The following is an 18,285-nucleotide window of genomic DNA, read 5'->3' as shown; positions in this document are numbered from 1 at the left end:
TGTTTAAATAACTGTGCGAATAATAAATTTTTCTTATCAAATAAGATTTATTTAAATTTCTGACCAAAATTTTGGACTATTTATAAATAAATATATCTTTTATGGGTTGAATTTAAAAATCATTTTTAGTGTTTTTTTATTTTTAAAATAAAAGTTATTTAAATTTGAATTTGATTTCAAATCGTTCCAATTTGATCTCAATAATTTGAATTTGATCTCTAATTCCCTCTCTTACCGATGGGCCGCCCTTTTAATCTTGGATTATCTAATTGATGTAGACGCAGCGGAATTAAAGAAGAACAATAAAATAAAATAAGAACAATAAAGAAAACGATAAGAAACGATAAAATAAACTAAAATTCTTAATAACTTCAATGGTTTTTCTCTTCAAGGTAAATAATAAAATAGACTAGACCTCCTTTTATAGGATAACAGACTTTCCTAGATAGACTCAAACTAGGATTCCTAAATAATAAAATACTTAAAACATAGAAACTTTTAAATAAAGAAATACCAATTTAAGGTAACTTCCTAATCCTATACTAATTAGGACCACTATTGTGGCCGACCGGGACGTGGGCACACGTGTTATGCGCCTGCATCAGCACCCCGTTCCCCAGAAGGTTCGTCCCGAACCGATTGTTGGATGGAGGTAAGTTCAGTAGATCCTTCTGCAATCGGCAACAAGGTGATAATCCTCTTCTTCCATGGAAACTCATAAACATTCAAACGTCCTTTGTAAGTAGCATCCACATCTGATTGCCAAGGGCGTCCCAAAATAATATGGCATAGATCCATGTCGGTAACATCACAAGTAATGTCAGACAAATAGAAAGAGCCAATAGAGAGTGAAAAGGTACACATGCGATCAACACGTGTAGCAGTACCGGATTGAATCCAAGCAGTACGATAAGGATGTGGTTTTGGAATAGTAGGAATACCCAAGTAAGCAACTAGTCTAGATGAAATCAAATTCTCCACACAACCATTATCAATAACGATAGTACAAACTTTGTTCAAAACCGTACCTCGTGTAACAAATAAATTTTTCCGTTGAGAATGATCGGGTTCAAGTGGAGTAAAAAGTACCCTACGAGTTACTAGCATAACACAGTCACCTGAATCAGGGTCAATATTGACATGATCGACTTCCTCATCGTCTGAATCCAATTGATTATGTTTCTCCACTAAGTTTGCTTTACCACGTAACGGGCAATTATTAGAATAATGACCTGTTTCAAAACAACGAAAACACTTACCCGGAGGTGGTTTTTTATATGGATTCTCAATACTATTCTTTGATCCGTCATCCATTGGTTTTGATAGATCGGCATCATCTGGAGGTGGTCGAACAATATTGGGACGATTGTAGTTCCCCCGATAGATTGATCGAGAATCGGACTAAAAAAAACGAGCCACACTAATACATTCAGAGACGGAAGAGAAAGGACGGAGGTTGACAAGATCCCTAATGTCACCCCGAAGGCCATCTTTGAATTTTTCCAATTTCATGGATTCTGTATCGGGGAGATTAAGCCGAGTACTCAAACGCTGAAACTCGGAAGCATATTCTTCAACTGAACGTCGACCCTGACGACAACGAAGATATTCCAAACATAATTGATTTTCGTAATCAGGAGGGAGGAAGTGTGCCATCATAAGCGGTTTAAGTTCAGACCACGAGGATAAGGGAGGAAGATTTGATAATCGTCGTTGTTCAGATTCTTGTTTCCACCAAGTTAAAGTTGTTTTTGAAAGATATCTGGTAACACATCGTACCTGTTCTTGCCCGTGTACCTGCATAACATCAAAGAAAATTTCCAATCGGGCAATATAATCCAAGAAGTTTTCAATGTTGATGGAACCGTCATATGCCGGGACGTCCATTCGTATACGGTAAGAATAATAAGCTGGTGGAGGATCATGATCTTCATCAGGATGGTGGTCGTCGGGTTCGGTATAAGTGGGACGTGTTGGAGGAGCTGTACGATTTCGTTGCATGGGTCTATTAAGGTTCGGTTCTCGGTAGTTGAAACGGGTATTGGATCGATCGAGTTCATAAGATTGGGTTCGGTTGTGAAGACGAGATTCAATACGGTACGGTGGGTAGTTGGGTTCATCGAGGTGGGTTCGGTGTTGGACACGAGTTTCCTCTCGGTTATGGTGTTGGGTTAATGGGAATTCAGGTTCTCGGTTATGAGGAGGAGATGGGAAATCGTTGGGTCGGTTGGTGAATGATTCGGTTAGCCGGGTTCGGGAAGGTGGGTAGTTGTTGGAAAAACGTTGAACTTGGTGGGTGAGGGGTTCCGGTTCTCGGCTTCGAAATGGTTGGTGGGTTTCGGTTCGGTGGTTTGAAGAGGAGGCACCTCGGTTTGGTGTGGGGTGGGGAGATATGGCTTGAGAGTGTTGGCGAGTGGGTGTTTCATTGTTGTTTCTCGAGAATTCAAGGTCACGGTTTGGTTGGTGAGTCTCGATTGGGAGGGTGGTTGGTGAGTAGTATTGTCGATGAGTATGGAAGGGGTATGGTTGGGTTGTATTCGGGTTGGTAATGGATTGGTGAGAGAACGACTCGGGTCGGGTTAATGTGTTGATCGGTGAAGGAGAAAGGTGGTGTGGTTGGAACGGTTGTAGGGTTTGTGTATGATAATGGGAAAACCGGTGAGAGTGGTGGTGTAGGGTTGGTGTATGAACAAATCGGTGGTAGGATTGTAGTCGGGCATGGGTTGGTTATGGTGTGACCGAATAGGGGTATTGGGATTGGTGTGGTGATGTCAACAGTTGTGTTGGTGGTGGTTGGAGGTGGTTGTTGTGATGAGGTTTGAATAATTGTAGAAGGGGAAGGAGTGGTGGTGGAAGAGGGAGACTTACATATGCCTTCGAGTTGTTTAGATAACTTCATAATGGACTCATTAACTTGATCGAATCGATGATTGATATGGTCGAATTTTTCCACGTTTTCCTTCTTGTAATTATCGAAAGCTTCTTTCAATTTTGTAACCGCGGATAACTTCTTGTTGATGTTGTCCCATTCGGAGGCAAAAGTTGGTGTCTTCTCTTTAGTTGATGTAGCAGGAACGGTAGTATTAACCATTGTGATTGGTTAAAAAGAAAATATGGCTCTGAATACCACTTGATGTAGACGCAGCGGAATTAAAGAAGAACAATAAAATAAAATAAGAACAATAAAGAAAACGATAAGAAACGATAAAATAAACTAAAATTCTTAATAACTTCAATGGTTTTTCTCTTCAAGGTAAAATAGACTAGACCTCCTTTTATAGGATAACAGACTTTCCTAGATAGACTCAAACTAGGATTCCTAAATAATAAAATACTTAAAACATAGAAACTTTTAAATAAAGAAATACCAATTTAAAGTAACTTCCTAATCCTATACTAATTAGGACCACTATTGTGGCCGACCGGGACGTGGGCACGCGTGGACGTGGGCCCACGTGTTATGCGCCTGCATCACTAATAGAGATTGGGCATTATTTCTGATGGGTCGACTGATGACTCAGAAGAATTTTTTAGCTCTATTACTCAAGCTATTACTAGAGGTGATTATTTACGTTATGGAGTTGCATACATCTCTTTAGTTGCTCTTCGAAAGGGATTTGTATTTACTTGTAATGGAGTACAAATTGATTAACACTCCACACCTTTAGTAACTTCGCTACATCTTTTTATTAATTCAATCGGGTCTTTTGACTTGAAGTGGATCAGTAAATAAAATTGGATATTATTTCTCTATCAAGAGAAGTCTAGAGGGTAATCTTGGAGTTAGACGATTCCGAACTTTGGAACTTATATATGGTCATTTCAGTTTCATCATACCTAGGGGTTGTTATTCATTTTTGTGTTTTTGGGTTAAGTATGGACTGATTTGTTCGAAAGTTTAACGGGGTTGTGTTGATTCGTCGTGATCTCATGCTCGAGTTTAGATGGGTTGCAGTGGACTATGACTTTGCTACTTGTTTGTTCGATTTTGTTGCTACTATCCCACTCTTGAAGGAAGGTCGGAAAGTTGTTGAATATGAGATGGTTTGTCCGACGGCTTATGGTACAACCGTAAAGGTTACAATTAATTAGGAATATAAGTTTAAAGTTGTATCTTTCAATTACTCCTTTGTTGTAACTTAGTTTTCTCTTCTGTAAACTTCTGAAATATAAATAATACAATCAGTTGTCTTAAAAAGTGCCTCTCTCTCTCTCTTCCTTTCCTCTTCTCTTTCTTTCTCTCCTTTCCTTTTTATATTTCTCTCGCTTCTCTCTCTCTCTCTCGTTTTTAGCTAGACACCGAGAGCTTCACCTAAAATCTTAGCGAGAGAGAGAGAGAGGTACAAACTGCGAGACTGAAAATGCAATCTTAAACGACGTGCAAAATTTCGATAATTGGTAGCCAAAATTGGAGATGGTGTATGTAGATTACTTGTGCATTATGAAGCTCACTTAAATTGAGTAATCACATGTAAATCTCTCTCGTGGAGAGACCAAAGCTCGAATCTTGACACTTTTAAACTAAAAATAGGTTTTGGTGGTGTACGAATCCCAAAATATGGTGGGTGTCTATATAATTTTGAGAAATTTTAAAAGCACTCATCATTTTTGTTATATACCCTCACATGAAAGGCTATTTTAGTATTCTTGTAGTCAAGTCAAAGTAGATGTGACTGCATATACGCAAAATGGTGAGTGCATAAAACATTTCCCTAGAATTTCCCTTCCAATAAATTTGGTTGTAGTGGGCGCCTGTAGCGAGAAATGGAAACGCTTTAAAACTTCCCAAAAACTCTTAACATCTACTCCTATTGATTTAACGTGGCCGGGCCTATATTCCGGACTAACACCAGGTTGATGATATGCCTTGGCCCGTACGTAACCCAACAAATAAAAACCTAGCTTTTTCCAGAGAACGATAGAATTCAATAGTGAAGTATTTTTTTCCTTTTTTGAACAGTCATGGAGTTGGTGCCTGATAACGCTTCACATCAAGTTATGTTCTTCGAAGGAGCTCGGAAATCTGCTGAAGAAACCTACGCCATTAATCCTCTTGACCCTAATGTTAGTTTAATTCTTCTTTGATTTTATATATGTTGATATTAAACCTGCCTAGAGTAGTCGATTCAGTCAGATCTGAAATCGGATTTCCATTCTGACTTAACATCTGAATGGCTAATTGAGTGATTTTGTTTGTTCAGAACCTCACGAAATGGGGAGCAGCGCTTCTTGAGTTGTCACAATTTCAAAATCTCACTGACTCCAAGCTGATGATAAAGGGTAATACTAGTCCTTGCTAGTCAGTTTGTTTTGTGTTATTCAAAACTCATTATATTTCAATGTTTATGATGAATATATTACATTTTCATTATATATCACCAGATGCCATTTCAAAACTGGAGGAGGCATTGTCGATTGATTCACAGAAACACGAAACTCTCTGGCTCTTAGGAAATGCGCATACTTCGCGTGCATTTATCACTCCTGATTATGCACTAGCTGAACCTGATTTTGATAAGGCGGCTGAATACTTTCGGCAAATAGTAATGCTCATGAAGTTTTCGTGTCGTTGCTAAAGTTGTATATTAATGCATACTATTTTATATAGTACATATCTTAGTGATCAATTGTCGTGTCTGTTGTTGTTGTTGTTGTAGGATCCTAGCAATCAACTTTGTTTGAAGTCTTTGGAAGCTAATGCTAAGGTAATCCTCCTATTAAATCAAATGAGACTTCTATTGAGCTTCTTATGTGGAAGCGGTTTACGATTTTATTGTCTTCTTGCTTTTAGGCTTTTGAATTGCATAGGGAGATTCACCGAAAAGGTATTAATCAACAGTCAGCTGGTGCTGGACCCTCTGCTTCTTCGAATCCAATGGTATAATCTTCTGTCTTGCTACTCTCTTTACGTATGATGCATATTACATTTCCACTCTCTGGACCTCTAGTATCTTTATCAACAATGTTCGCGTTATAGTAAGGTGTGGATGTGTGGGTTCTTCTTGTTTCAAGGTGCATCTAAAGCCCAAGAAGGGTATACCGTATACTTACTAAATTGTTTCACTCGGTTAGTTTGGAGGCGCAATACACAAGTATCGCCTCAAGGGTCGTGCCTAAGGCACTCACTCACCTCGCTTTGACTACACGAAGTTTCCATAAGTTGAGATAAATTGTTTTTCTATTTCAGGACACCAAAGTACAAAAAATCAGCGATGGGACATACGACATGTTTGGATGGATTATTCTTGCGGTCGGATTCATTACATGGCTCGGATATGCCGAGTCTCACATTTCTCAACCACCTCCAATATAAGAACTACCATTCGGTGATTTGCTAGGTCAGTTTACAAGAGTTGTTCTATTTGAGATTATTTTCAGTGAAAGGAACTATAACCAGTCAAAGGATATATGCTTTTCTTCTATTTTGCAAAAGATATAATAATGTAATAATGTCAACACTCAACACACTTGATACTCATGCAAGTTGATTAGATTTGCTGTTTGACTATTGCCTTGAGAATTTTTGGTCCAACTATCAACTTGTCAAGTGGTATTATTCATCCAAACTATCTACTTCTTTTTAAGCTATCAGAATCATTGGTGATGGACCAGGAATCAATATGTCCGAACACCTACCTATTAGGGCAAATACTAGAGACCGATGACGTACTTGAAACATTTTGGAATGGGTTGGATTCGATAATCACAAGGCTCGTAAAGTAGAGATTTACTTATTAGTCAGAATTCCATAGCATATGAACCTAGTCAGGATTAATGGTATTATAAACAAATGAACCTAGTCAGGATTAATGGTATTATGGGCAAATATATGTACCAAATCAGAAGTGTTCATATGATAGTTGACACATCATATATTTATGTTCATAATTAAGAATTATAATACTAAAACTTGTTCGATTTTGAAGATGAATATGGAATTATGGATAAGATAAATTTCTTCTTATACATAATATCTCATAATGGTCTAAATAGTTAGGAAGTCACACTTATTCAACTCTTCGTTTCCACCTGTGTTCTTCAGAGGACGATATGTATTTATCATTTATCGTTCTACTCAAACTCTTTCTAATATAAATATCTTTCTCATTTTATTCGTGACATGTCTAATATCGATCTGTTGGCTTCTTGGCAGGCAAAGTCTTTCCCATAGTGGTGTTTAATGCATGTGTCCACCAATCGGTGAGTTTATGCTTACCAGCTGGTTAATTTAGGATTTAATAACAATTTTAAGTGCATTCCATGTTAAAAGGCATATATGGTACGGTTGATAGCATGTTTTTGAATAGTATATTGTGTGTGCCATTTCATTTGCACCATTATGACAAACGAATGATGAATCCGTACTACTAATTTGTTTACGTTTCTTAAGACATCTAATTCTACTGATATACCCACTTCTTCTCTTGGAAAGAGTTTAAATTTTCGCCCTTAATGGGAGTAAAGTGATACCATGAGTCAGAGCTTCCCCACTAGCCGGTGACGGGCTTCAACTTTGTTTCTATTAATATTTTGGCTTATAAGTAGTTTCGTGGTGATTCTTTTTACAATTTCGATAATCACCCTACCTTCATTTTTTATTCTCGCATTCTTATAGAGTTGCAGGTAGCTAAACTGCACCTATTTGAATTTTGATAATCGAGCATATCTAATCCTGCATTATTTTATCAACACTTCTACATGGCCCGAAAAACATGCCCCAAAAATGGCCCGACTCTTGACGTGGCATGCTCATTTTCTACTTCGAGCATCTATCTAAGCAGTCGGGCCATGCTCGGGCATAATACTCGAGCCAAATATCACTTTCCTTATTTTATAGTGTGCAATATCTTGTTAGATTATGTTGTCTAGTAAATTATTAGTAGTAGAACTTAGAGAAATATATCCACCTGAATAATTGGAGAGAGAGAGAGAGATTAGTTATTATGCCCTAGAAATCATGCACATTATCTTTCTATAATAGGAAAATAAGGTGTCGAGGTGGTGGATATGTTTCTACTAGAAGAAAGAAATCCCACCAAACCCAAAATCTAGTTCATTATAATTTATAAGATACAAAGTTAGAAAGCCTGTTTTCTTGGGTAGGAGGGAAGCTGTGTTGGAAAGTTACAATTTTTAAGTAATTATGCAGGTTAACACATCATTGCTCACTTAAGCTTTCTTGGTTCTTTGTTTTTTTTAGTCTGTGATCTATGAGAAGTGTTGTTGTGGGGAAGAAAGAGAGGGGGAGAGATTTTGTTATTGGAGGAACAACCCACTTTTGTTGTCACTAGTTGATTGGTTATATATCTTGAGGGTTCTATTACTCCAATAGCTAAGAAGCTAGGTTAAGTATTTTAGGAAGAAGTGGAGCTTTTTTATGATTAATTGATTATATTTTTATTATTCTAAACATCTATTTAGTAATGCTTTTATAAAAAACACTAGGGTTTTTGAGGGATTTGGTTTACGATGAAAAAGGCGTATCGATTAGGTGTCAGCTTCGTAAGATTTCTTAATTGGTCCCGGTGAATAAAGTATATGTGCATGAGAATGTTAGTACGGGCCAAGCGTACTAAATATGTTTGCAAGAGTGATTGTCTACCCGACCACAATTCAGATGGTGTATGTGTCCGCGTAGAGTCCCATTTTCCATGTGTTACTGGATGACATAGGCCATAGAAGTATTATTTTAGAGATACTAGAGGTGTAAATCATGTTGGGTTCGTACATAGGCCTATAGGGCCTGCTTGGGAATTCCAAATTTTAGGCAGTGTGGCCCATTTCAAATGGGGTTGGGGCGAGGCTGGGGCTGCGTGGCCCAAATGTACTCTAAGAGAAGAGAGTGTTTGGACCTGATTATGATAGAGGTTTTTTTTCTTTGATTATGATAGAGTTTTATAGTGGACGGATGACTTGTCGAAATGTGAGTGAGTGTATGCTTGTTACTAATTGCGCAATAAATTATTATTCCCATCTCTACGGAAAATCTAAACACACGGTCGAGTGCCCCATAATGCGGAAATGGAGAGAGAAATATATATATATATATATATATATATATATATATATTATATAGAGAGAGATTGGGTTTAGGTGAAACTCCATTAAAATGAAATCTAGATCTATGGTGCCCAAGAAAATATAATGCTAGTGAAAAGTAGTTATTTTGATGACATTGGTGTCAATAGAGTGATAGACTTCTTCAACAAAAAAGAAAAAAGAAATAGAGTGATAGACATAGACTAGTCTTACATCTGAGACCTCCCTCATTGAGAAAGTGACCTCCTGATATCAGTATCCATCTGTTATGTTATTAGGGTTTTCTAATGACACTCCAAAGTGCATCAATTTGCTATCATATATATCAATCTGATAAGTAATCTTCAAACGATTCTCAATATCAATTTCAAGTCTATAATTTGTTTGCTTTTTCTCGATCCGATCTATGCATAGGATTTGTATAGACAAGAAAGAGAATAAAAATCCATACATAAGCCAATTTGCAGAGTGGGAAAGATTGCTAAAGAATAATGAGTATGGAACGAAAAAAAGCTTTGTTCTCGTGTCCCAATGACCGCAATGGGGCATATTTTCACAACTTTTGTTATCATAATCTTAGTAATCTATATTGCTAACTTTTGTTGATTTTATCTAATTATTATTTTATTCAATTAGAAATCTAAACTTAAATAAAGAGCATATATGGCTAAAAGGATCATTTATGGTGATAATAGAAGGTTTATTTTTGCTAAGGGAAGGTCTCTGTGGTTGAGATGAAATCATTTGTGCGACAATGGAAGGCAATGCCATTATTTAATCCCTTCCACGCTGAAACTACTCTGAAAACTAGAGTCTCACATGTTATTTCGAGTAATAGTAGTTCACAATCTTGTTGTTTCATCGCGATGATTACAGTTATGTAGTGTGGCTGGTATGGCACAAGTACGTTTCGAACGACCACAAAATGGGTTGTACAGTCCAACATGTACGTGTCGTTTGCTGTTTTTGGACCGTCACGAGACCGTGAAAAAAACCTTGATTAGCAATTGACTAATGGGATTTGGGGGGCTTATAAAAAACGGCAAGCCCTATTTTCTATTTAAATTACAGAATTATCAAATTTCATTAGACATGATAAATTTGCGCCACTATTAGCACCAGTTTTGAATTTGGATCCAGGACCAGATGTCTCCTCTTGACTTGATGTTGGAGAGAAGGAAGACGGTGGAAGAAGAAATGGGTTAGTATTTGGAAGAAACAAAAAAAAATTTGTTTCCACCCAAAATTTATTGTCCCGAATACTTTGTTTATTTCCCCAAAACACTAACCCTGAAATATTTATGTTTTTTGGGCATTGGTGTCATTTAAAATTACGGGGCTGAGTGGTTCACGTTTTATGACGTGTCGTGATAATTCACATTTTGTGGTAGATCATTTTACCGTTTTTATGGGAATGTGGTGAAACCAAAGTGACCAAAATCTTAACATGGTAAGACTCATCTTTCAACAACAAAATAAAACGTAGTAAGACTCATTTGGTTTTATATCTTGACGCATTGTAAATAGAGTGTATAATTTACAGTTGCTTTTAAATGAGTTCGGTTGTGTTTTTTGTGTGCCGATCCGCCTTTTCTTTTTTCTTTTATTGTTGTTGAAATCCAATCTGTTAAGTTTGTGGTCATCCAACTCAAAACCAATTGGCTATGAATGGAGATGACCTACACATTATATTCTTGGTTGCTAGTTACTCTTTTGATTTTGAGCAACGTGGAACACGTGTGACTTTTAAACCTATCACGTGTGGACCTAGTTCGATACCATGTTAAGTTTGTGATCATCCAATTCAAAATCAATTGACAATGCGTGGAGAGGATTTAAACATGGGAAATGATAAAGTTACAAAAGATTTTGACAAAAAAAAGTTCCCAGCTGATGTGGCGGGAGTGGATTCAAACTTTGAACATTATATTATTAGTTGTTACATGTCCCTTCTCCCGTGTCGGACTATTCTCACACAATCTGCCTCTTAGTTGAGAATCACACCACCCAGAGAGAGAGAAATAGTAATCTACTGTTTCGAGGAGAAGGACAACTGAAATTTTCTCCGACATCATTAATGGTCTAAAGGAATTAGTAATTGGTCTAAACTATACTATTAAGGAATAGATGTGCAAGGCAGTCCTCTTTTAGCATCATCATCACTATTTTACTTAGTCAATGCTTCCTTCATTGTTTCTCTCTCTCTAGGACACACTCTTCCTCTCTCTCTCTATCTAACATCTTAAGTTACTAATTCAAAGTTCAAACTGTAAATAATCAAAGCCTAATCCACTTATCACTTAACCGTGGTTAGTAAATCAAAACCCCATCCTCAAATTTCACTTTAAGCTACCTATAAATATGAATCCAACTTCACCACTTAGCTTCACAAAAAATACTACTTCTTCCCATTCTAGTCCAATCCAATCCACTCTAACTCTGTAATCATCTTCCTTACCTCAGTTTCAAGAGATGATGATGATGAAAAGTATTCATCTTTCACTTTTGATCATCTTTTGCTTCTTTATTTTCACTCTTAGTACTAATAATCAAATCCCATGTCTTCTTCTTCTCTTTACTTTCTCTCTGTTTCCTTTCCTTCTCAACCTCTGGTTTGTCCCTGGTGGTTTTGCTTGGAGAAATATCACTAATCCTATTAATAAAAACAACCCAAATCTCCCTGGTCCAATTGGTTATCCTTTTATTGGTATAATCCCATTAATGGGTTCATTAGCTCATCGAAAACTAGCTCAAATAGCGACTTCACTAGGTGCAACTAGGCTAATGGCATTTAGTTTAGGTAATACAAAAATGATCATTAGTAGTAATCCTGAAATTGCTAAAGAAATCTTATGTGGGTCTTCTTTTTCGGATCGTCCCGTTAAAATTTCAGCTAAAATTCTCATGTTTGAAAGAGCTATAGGTTTCGCCCCCTCGGGCGAGTATTGGCGAAGTTTAAGACGAATTGCTTCGACCCATATGTTTAGTCCTAAGAGAATTTCAAGCTTAGAAGGGCTTAGACAGAGGTTGGGTGATGAGATGATCAATGAAATTTCTAGTGAGATGAGTGAGAAAGGGTTTGTGGAGATGAGGGGTATATTAGGAAAGAGTTCTTTAACTAATGTTGTTGAGAGTGTGTTTGGAGTGAGAACTTTAGGAGTGGATGATAAAGGTGAAGAATTGAGGTTGATGGTTGAAGAAGGGTATGATTTGATTGGGAAATTTAATTGGGTGGATTATTTTTCTTTTGGGTTTTTGGATTTTCATGGAGTTAAGAGAAGGTGTTATAAATTGGCTGAGAAAGTTAATTGTTTAGTTGGGAAGATTATTGATGAAAGGAGGAGAAATGGTGATTTTAGTGGGAGGTCTGATTTTCTTAGTGTGTTGCTTAATTTGCCTCAAGAAGATAGCTTAAGTGATTCAGATATAGTTGCCATATTATGGGTAAGATCTCTGTCTCTAAATTTTTCTCCTAACAATGTAAACATAGTTGCCCCCAATTTTTTGAGCGGACGACTGCACAAATGGTCATGTGGTTGGCTCTAATTGATCAGACCGTGCGGAGAGTGAAATGATCTGACCAATCTGAGTCGACTACGTCACCATTCAGACTGTGGTCAGCTCCAAAAGTAGGACCGAATACCACTTTTCCTATATAAATTCTTTCTGACAAATAAGATTTTTACAATTACAAAGTTTTGATTAAAATCTTACTCAATAGAGTATATTGATGACACAATCTGTGTATTTGAGTTTAGATCTTAGAGCTTTTGAGAAAATAATGGATAAAAATATGTGGTAAAAGAACACCACGTCAGTTTGGAAGTCAGTCAATTTTCTGAGTAAAATTTTAATGAAACAATATTTATTCTAGAAAATAGTTTGTTGAGTCTAGATACTCATTATCCGTTTCATAAAATCACAAACAATATATTTGTTATTTTATTTTATAATCCACAAATAATTCTGAGGAGTAAATAAAAATTGGACTAAAATATCATGTCCTTTTCATGTACTCATTTGTTATGTAGTCCTTTCAACAAAAAGAAATTGTTATATAGTTATATGAAACATGATGACACACTTGTGTTTTAGTTATTCTTATTTAAACATATAATATAGTTTTACTTGATCTATTAGCAAAATAAAATATACGAGTTTATTAACTAAATATGAATGATTGATTTTAACGGTTTGTTTTTTACGGTTAGTTTTATATTTATATGTGAATTTTAAAACACTAGTTAACCATAACCATGCCAGCTTAACAAAAAATGACACCTTTCAAATAATTTTTTTCTCTTCACTCAGATTAGATACCTTTGTTCAGATTCCGAACAATATTTCATGTTATTTAACCCAAAAATTTTTCTATTTAAATATGCATCAAAATATAAATGTATGTTGTTTTATGTTTAATTAAAAATCAATTAGTGGTCTTTGCCGACATGTCAACACCTTGGAGTCCATTAAGAAATAGGAGCACTCATTTTTTGATATTGTAAATATAACTTCTCAATATTATTATTTTTGTTCTCCTTTTTTATTTATTTTCTCCCGTTCTAAGTTTTTTTTCTTTATGTTTTGTGGTGATGTAGGAGATGGTATTTCGTGGAAAGGACACGGTAGCACTTTTAGTAGAATGGGTCATGGCTCGAATGATATTACACCCCGAAATCCAAGCCAAAGCCCAAGAAGAAATAGAAACTCTTACCGGAAATAATAGACACATCCAGGACATTGATGTACCCAATCTCCCGTACCTACAAGCCATAGTGAAAGAAGTACTACGAATGCACCCAATTGGCCCATTACTCTCATGGTCTCGTTTAGCCATTGAAGATGTCCACATAGACAAATTTTACATTCCAGCTGGCACGACAGCAATGGTTAACATGTGGGCCATAACCCATGATGGGTCCATTTGGAAAGATCCATTGACATTCAAACCGGAAAGGTTCATGGAAGAAGATGTGAATATCATGGGTTCTGATCTACGACTTGCTCCATTTGGAGCGGGGCGCAGGGTTTGCCCCGGTAAGACACTAGGTTTGAGCACAGTTCATTTGTGGGTTGCTCGACTTCTCCAAGAATTCACTTGGTCACCGGCTAAACCGGTAGATCTATCTGAACGGTTACGTCTCTCGCTCGAAATGAAAAATCCTATTGTTTGTCGGGTTTCTCAAAGACCCCTCAACTAAACCCAAGTAGGGTTGGGTTATTTGTGGAACCCTTGAACTCCCCATGGTATATAATATGGGGATCCTAGAAGGGATGTCCCAATTAAGATGCTTTATAAGTGTTAATAAATATGCTTTCATGTTTGTGTTTTTAAGAATTTGGACTTGTAAGTTCCATATAATTATTATTAAAAGTTTGTTTTGTAAACTTCCTATAGTTGGTGAATGGTGGATATGTTTTGTTTGAATCTTTATATTTTATGAATTTAAATCAATGAAGTTTGCTCATGACATTTTGTTTATACTTTTTTTTGTTGAACATCATTTTGTTTATACTTGAGAGTTTTTCTGTTAGATCCTTAACGTTCGTATTGTCTAAAACAAAGTTTGGACTCGCCATTTAATACACAATGAAAAATAAAATAAAATACATGATGGTGCTTCAGGGTAGATTGATCATTTGATCTCCAAAACGTTTACACACAAACCACAAACTAATTTGCCACCTTCGAAATACGTAGGGCTTGATTCTTATTCATGTTGTGTTAAAACATTAGAATGTGTAGCCCAAACTAGTCTATAACACTTAGGTTATAGAACTCCTAATATTGTTGGATCATAGTGTAGCCATTGTTGTTGTTTTGGCCTGGTCTGGGCCGATCATGTTAACTTAAGTCCTTCAATCATGTGTAGTATAGATATAAGGAAAAAAAAAACGTTTTACCAAACAAAACTACTTCCTAATGCTTACCAACACTTTCAAGGCTCCATTTGAATATTTGATACCTGTGAAATCAGGTTTGATTTTTCTTGAGAAAAGAGATTTTCCACTATTTCGTTTGATCACAATAGTATGAAAATCATTTTCTCAGAGTCAGTAGGGGAAGAGAAAGGTGAAAAAAAGTCAAGAATATTTTCCCACAGAAAACATGAGAAATACTTTCTCAAATTTGAAAAAAATAATGCTCTCTCTCTTCCCTCCCTCATCTCGTAACCCTCAATCTCTAAAGACATTGTCTTATTGTAGTCGAATGTCCCCCTCAATCTCTAAAGACACTGTCTTATTGCAGTCGGATGTCTTCAGATGTTTTCTTTATATTTTTTTCATGGCATACTAAACAAAAATTGAATTTCTATTAGAACATTTTTATTTTGCTTCCAACAGGAAGAAAAATTGATTTTCGCATACCAAAAGGACCCTAAGATAAAATTAAAAAATCTAAAATTGTTATATATATATATATATATATATTTAAAACAATACTAGTTTTCAAACAGGGTGATCCTTTGGAAAGAGTTGCTTTCAAAGTTGTCAATGACAACCAATGGTTACTTACAAGTTGGAGTGACATAATTTGATGAAAAGTTGTTCTCATAGACTGTCTGGGTCAGCAGAAACATGAATTTATTTTATTAAAGTTGGTTGATTTGGTAAAGCTTATTATTAAAATTTATCAATTTGCTTCTTTTTAATAAGTGTAAACTTCTCAGTATTCGACCATGAAATTACTCCTTCAACTTGGGTTTTGTTATAAGTTATGTCTAGTCAAAGTCGAGATAATTTAAGTTATGGTATAAAACTATAAAAGTAGACCAATTAAGACTAATATTGTAAAAAGATTTGATCTGGTTAGAAAATGTTGGAGAAACTCCCTAGTTGTTTCATGAAGTTGGTATGAGTTGAATCGAGGAATAGAGTTTGAATATTTCTACCTCTTAATATGGGGACAAATAACTATTTATGTCTCAATAACATAAGACACTCAATTTTATACTATAAGGTTTAAAAAAAATAGTCAATTTACATCCCTTAAAGGTGGAAATCGCCCGACAAAATTACCTCATGGATGAAAATGAGTTGCCCTAGAATAATATGCATCCTCGAATATGTTCCCTAGAATATTATGCATCCTCTAATATGTTTTTTAAGTTCCATACATTCAAGATGACTTCGTTGAACATGACTTTAGTATAACCAAGATTGACCCTCGGAATTTATATTAGAGACCAAGCGATTCATGAAATTGTGGCCATGTATATTATACTGAAATTATAGAAAATATATGAGTCGATTGCAACCATTATTAGCTTAAACGAAACCAAACTAATAAAATCTTCAATCGCTTAAGCTTGGTTTAGTGTTGTATAGGTTTGTTAGGTTAGGTTGGTCGGTCCAACCAGTCAAAACATTTAGTATGTTGAAATTTTCTTAAATGTATACAACTAAATATGACGTTTACTATTTTACTTATTCATACTCTTATCTTCAAAAAAATAATCATGCGACAAATAACATGATTTTAAAATATGTAATGAACTCAGCTAACACATAAATTAATTAGATTGTGTAATGTCTACCTTCAATTAAACACAAATGTCTGTTTTATGGACATGTAGAATTGACAGTGTTGGAAGAGAATCACCTTATTACACTAACAATAAACTACCATTTTACTTAAATTAGTTTATTATACAGCCTTGTCTAGCATTTATTAAAATATTTTTATAGGTTAATTTGTCTAAAAACAGACAGTGTTGCTCTGCCAAATAAAGAGGACAAAATCTGGTCAAAATTCGGATAAACAAGGAATTTTCGTCAAACTATGAAGGGAGAGAAATTTCGGCATATATTCGAACACAATAACCTTTTTCTAATCAATATTGTGTTAAGGGACGGAATTGTGTGTAAGCCAGGGTTCCTCGCCCCCCTTGACCTACAGACTTTCTCATTGTTGACTCAACCATGAAAAGCAATTTTGGGAGCCATAGGTTTATTGGCCCCACCCTACTCTTCACACATCCAACAAAACTAACACTAAGGTAATCTAAAAATACAAATTCAAGTTTATAAAATATCTGAAACCTGAATCAATATCAAAATGCAGCAGTGTGCAAATTATCCATTTTACTTGATATTTGGTTAGTCTTTGTTTACTTCCAAAAACTTTATTTGATTTTGACCTAATCCAAACAAATCTCGACATCTAACATGGTTCACATCAGATGTTGTTCGTTGGTGTGTATGTTGTTGGAAGCGTAATAAAACTTTTACAATTAATATTTCATCGTGATTCCTCCCGTTATTTTGAAATTTTCTCACGTACCACCCCTCTCGGCTTATGATAAAATTGTATACCGTTCATTCATTCTTATTTGGACCATTTATCATCACTGGACGGTTCAAACATAGAGATGATAGTGCAATCTCACCACAAATTGGAATCCAGGTTTTTTTGTGAATATTGCGAAATTAAGTTTCGGATAAAGTATACCACGACGAGTCAGGTCAAACGTCAAAATTTGGTTGAGGTGATAGAATTTTGTATTTTTGTTATTTTTTTTAATATTTTTGGGTAGTATTTTTCTATAACTCGGATCTTTTCAGGTCAACCAAAATTTCTGGTTATGTCCCTGATTGTGTCACCTGTCGTGTTGTTTGGTCAACCGGATAATTTTGTTGAATTTGAATTTTGAAGCCCTGGCCGGATAAACCTTTGGAATTGAACTCATTCATTTGTAGTAAAGATCATCTCCCTAAAGTTTTGGCTCACAGGCTCCAAATCTATGTTTTCATTTTTTTTTCTTTCTCAACCGAAAATATTATTCTTAAAAGGATGTAGTTCTATAAAATTTCTTAGATAATACATGGATTTGAGAAGTGTTAAAGGCGTCTCCCTCCAAATAAATCTTAGTTTGATAGTATGAAAGCAAATGTGTGCCTAAAAAGAAAGGGTGCTTTAACACTCCCAAGCTTTTTTTTTCGTTCCCATGGGTAGCTCATCAAATTAAGCAAGCCTGGTGGACTTTAGCCGGACTTAGGCTTCATGTAGCTCATTTTTCTTAATGTCCCTAACATTACACATAGGATATCAGGTTCTCGGGCTAGCTCATTCTCTTAATGTTCGGAACATATGTTCCGACCTCCGAACATTCTAGATTGGATATTATCAGGTTCTCGCGCTAAGAGCATCTCCAACAGCTTGTCAAGTGTCAATTGCAATTTTCTTTTCTAAATGTAGGAGCCGCGAGATCCCAAAATAACTGGTTTGGCCCCAAGCTAGACAGG

General features: G+C 35.8%; 3 protein-coding genes across 4 annotated transcripts in view; 2 read left to right on the top strand and 1 right to left on the bottom strand.

Annotated features, from left to right (window-relative positions):
- LOC147542484 (B2 protein-like) overlaps positions 1-77 on the bottom strand; it is a 2,900-nt gene extending 2,823 nt beyond the window's left edge. Inside the window, exon 1 of one of the 2 annotated variants that reach the window (XM_086672963.1) lies at positions 1-77. This exon is cut by the window's left edge and continues 198 nt beyond it. The gene's annotated coding sequence lies outside the window, so the exon portion shown is untranslated. The other variant, XM_086672964.1, reaches the window with a different exon arrangement.
- Positions 78-4,866: 4,789 nt separating this feature from the next.
- Positions 4,867-7,415, top strand: LOC147542483 (mitochondrial import receptor subunit TOM20-like). The gene is made up of 7 exons (XM_086637141.1): positions 4,867-5,064; positions 5,202-5,280; positions 5,383-5,543; positions 5,658-5,705; positions 5,792-5,878; positions 6,188-6,338; positions 7,154-7,415. The coding sequence occupies exons 1-6, from the start codon at positions 4,963-4,965 to the stop codon at positions 6,311-6,313; spliced, it is 603 nt and encodes a 200-aa protein (XP_086493267.1). The 5' UTR covers positions 4,867-4,962; the 3' UTR covers positions 6,314-6,338; positions 7,154-7,415.
- A 3,757-nt stretch (positions 7,416-11,172) lies between these two features.
- On the top strand, positions 11,173-14,507 carry LOC147542482 (cytochrome P450 78A5-like). Its single transcript, XM_086638123.1, has 2 exons — positions 11,173-12,483; positions 13,638-14,507. The coding sequence occupies exons 1-2, from the start codon at positions 11,512-11,514 to the stop codon at positions 14,238-14,240; spliced, it is 1,575 nt and encodes a 524-aa protein (XP_086494249.1). The 5' UTR covers positions 11,173-11,511; the 3' UTR covers positions 14,241-14,507.
- Positions 14,508-18,285: the final 3,778 nt, after the last annotated feature.

Source organism: Eschscholzia californica, unplaced genomic scaffold (genome assembly GCF_041429995.1).
Source record: "Eschscholzia californica isolate CP2 unplaced genomic scaffold, dmEscCali1.0.p SCAF_4, whole genome shotgun sequence".
Lineage (NCBI taxonomy): Eukaryota > Viridiplantae > Streptophyta > Magnoliopsida > Ranunculales > Papaveraceae > Eschscholzia > Eschscholzia californica.
Note: the sequence above shows the minus strand (reverse complement) of the source record. Positions and strands in the feature narration are given on the sequence as shown.

Bases quoted from the DNA above. Each gene is read 5' to 3' on its own strand.
- LOC147542483 (XM_086637141.1), top strand. From the start codon at position 4,963: ATGGAGTTGGTGCCTGATAACGCTTCACATCAAGTTATGTTCTTCGAA. The intron at 5,065-5,201 runs GTTAGTTTAATT...TTGTTTGTTCAG, and splicing joins TTAATCCTCTTGACCCTAAT to AACCTCACGAAATGGGGAGC. The intron at 5,706-5,791 runs GTAATCCTCCTA...TCTTGCTTTTAG, and splicing joins CTTTGGAAGCTAATGCTAAG to GCTTTTGAATTGCATAGGGA.
- LOC147542482 (XM_086638123.1), top strand. From the start codon at position 11,512: ATGATGATGATGAAAAGTATTCATCTTTCACTTTTGATCATCTTTTGC. The intron at 12,484-13,637 runs GTAAGATCTCTG...GTGGTGATGTAG, and splicing joins ATATAGTTGCCATATTATGG to GAGATGGTATTTCGTGGAAA.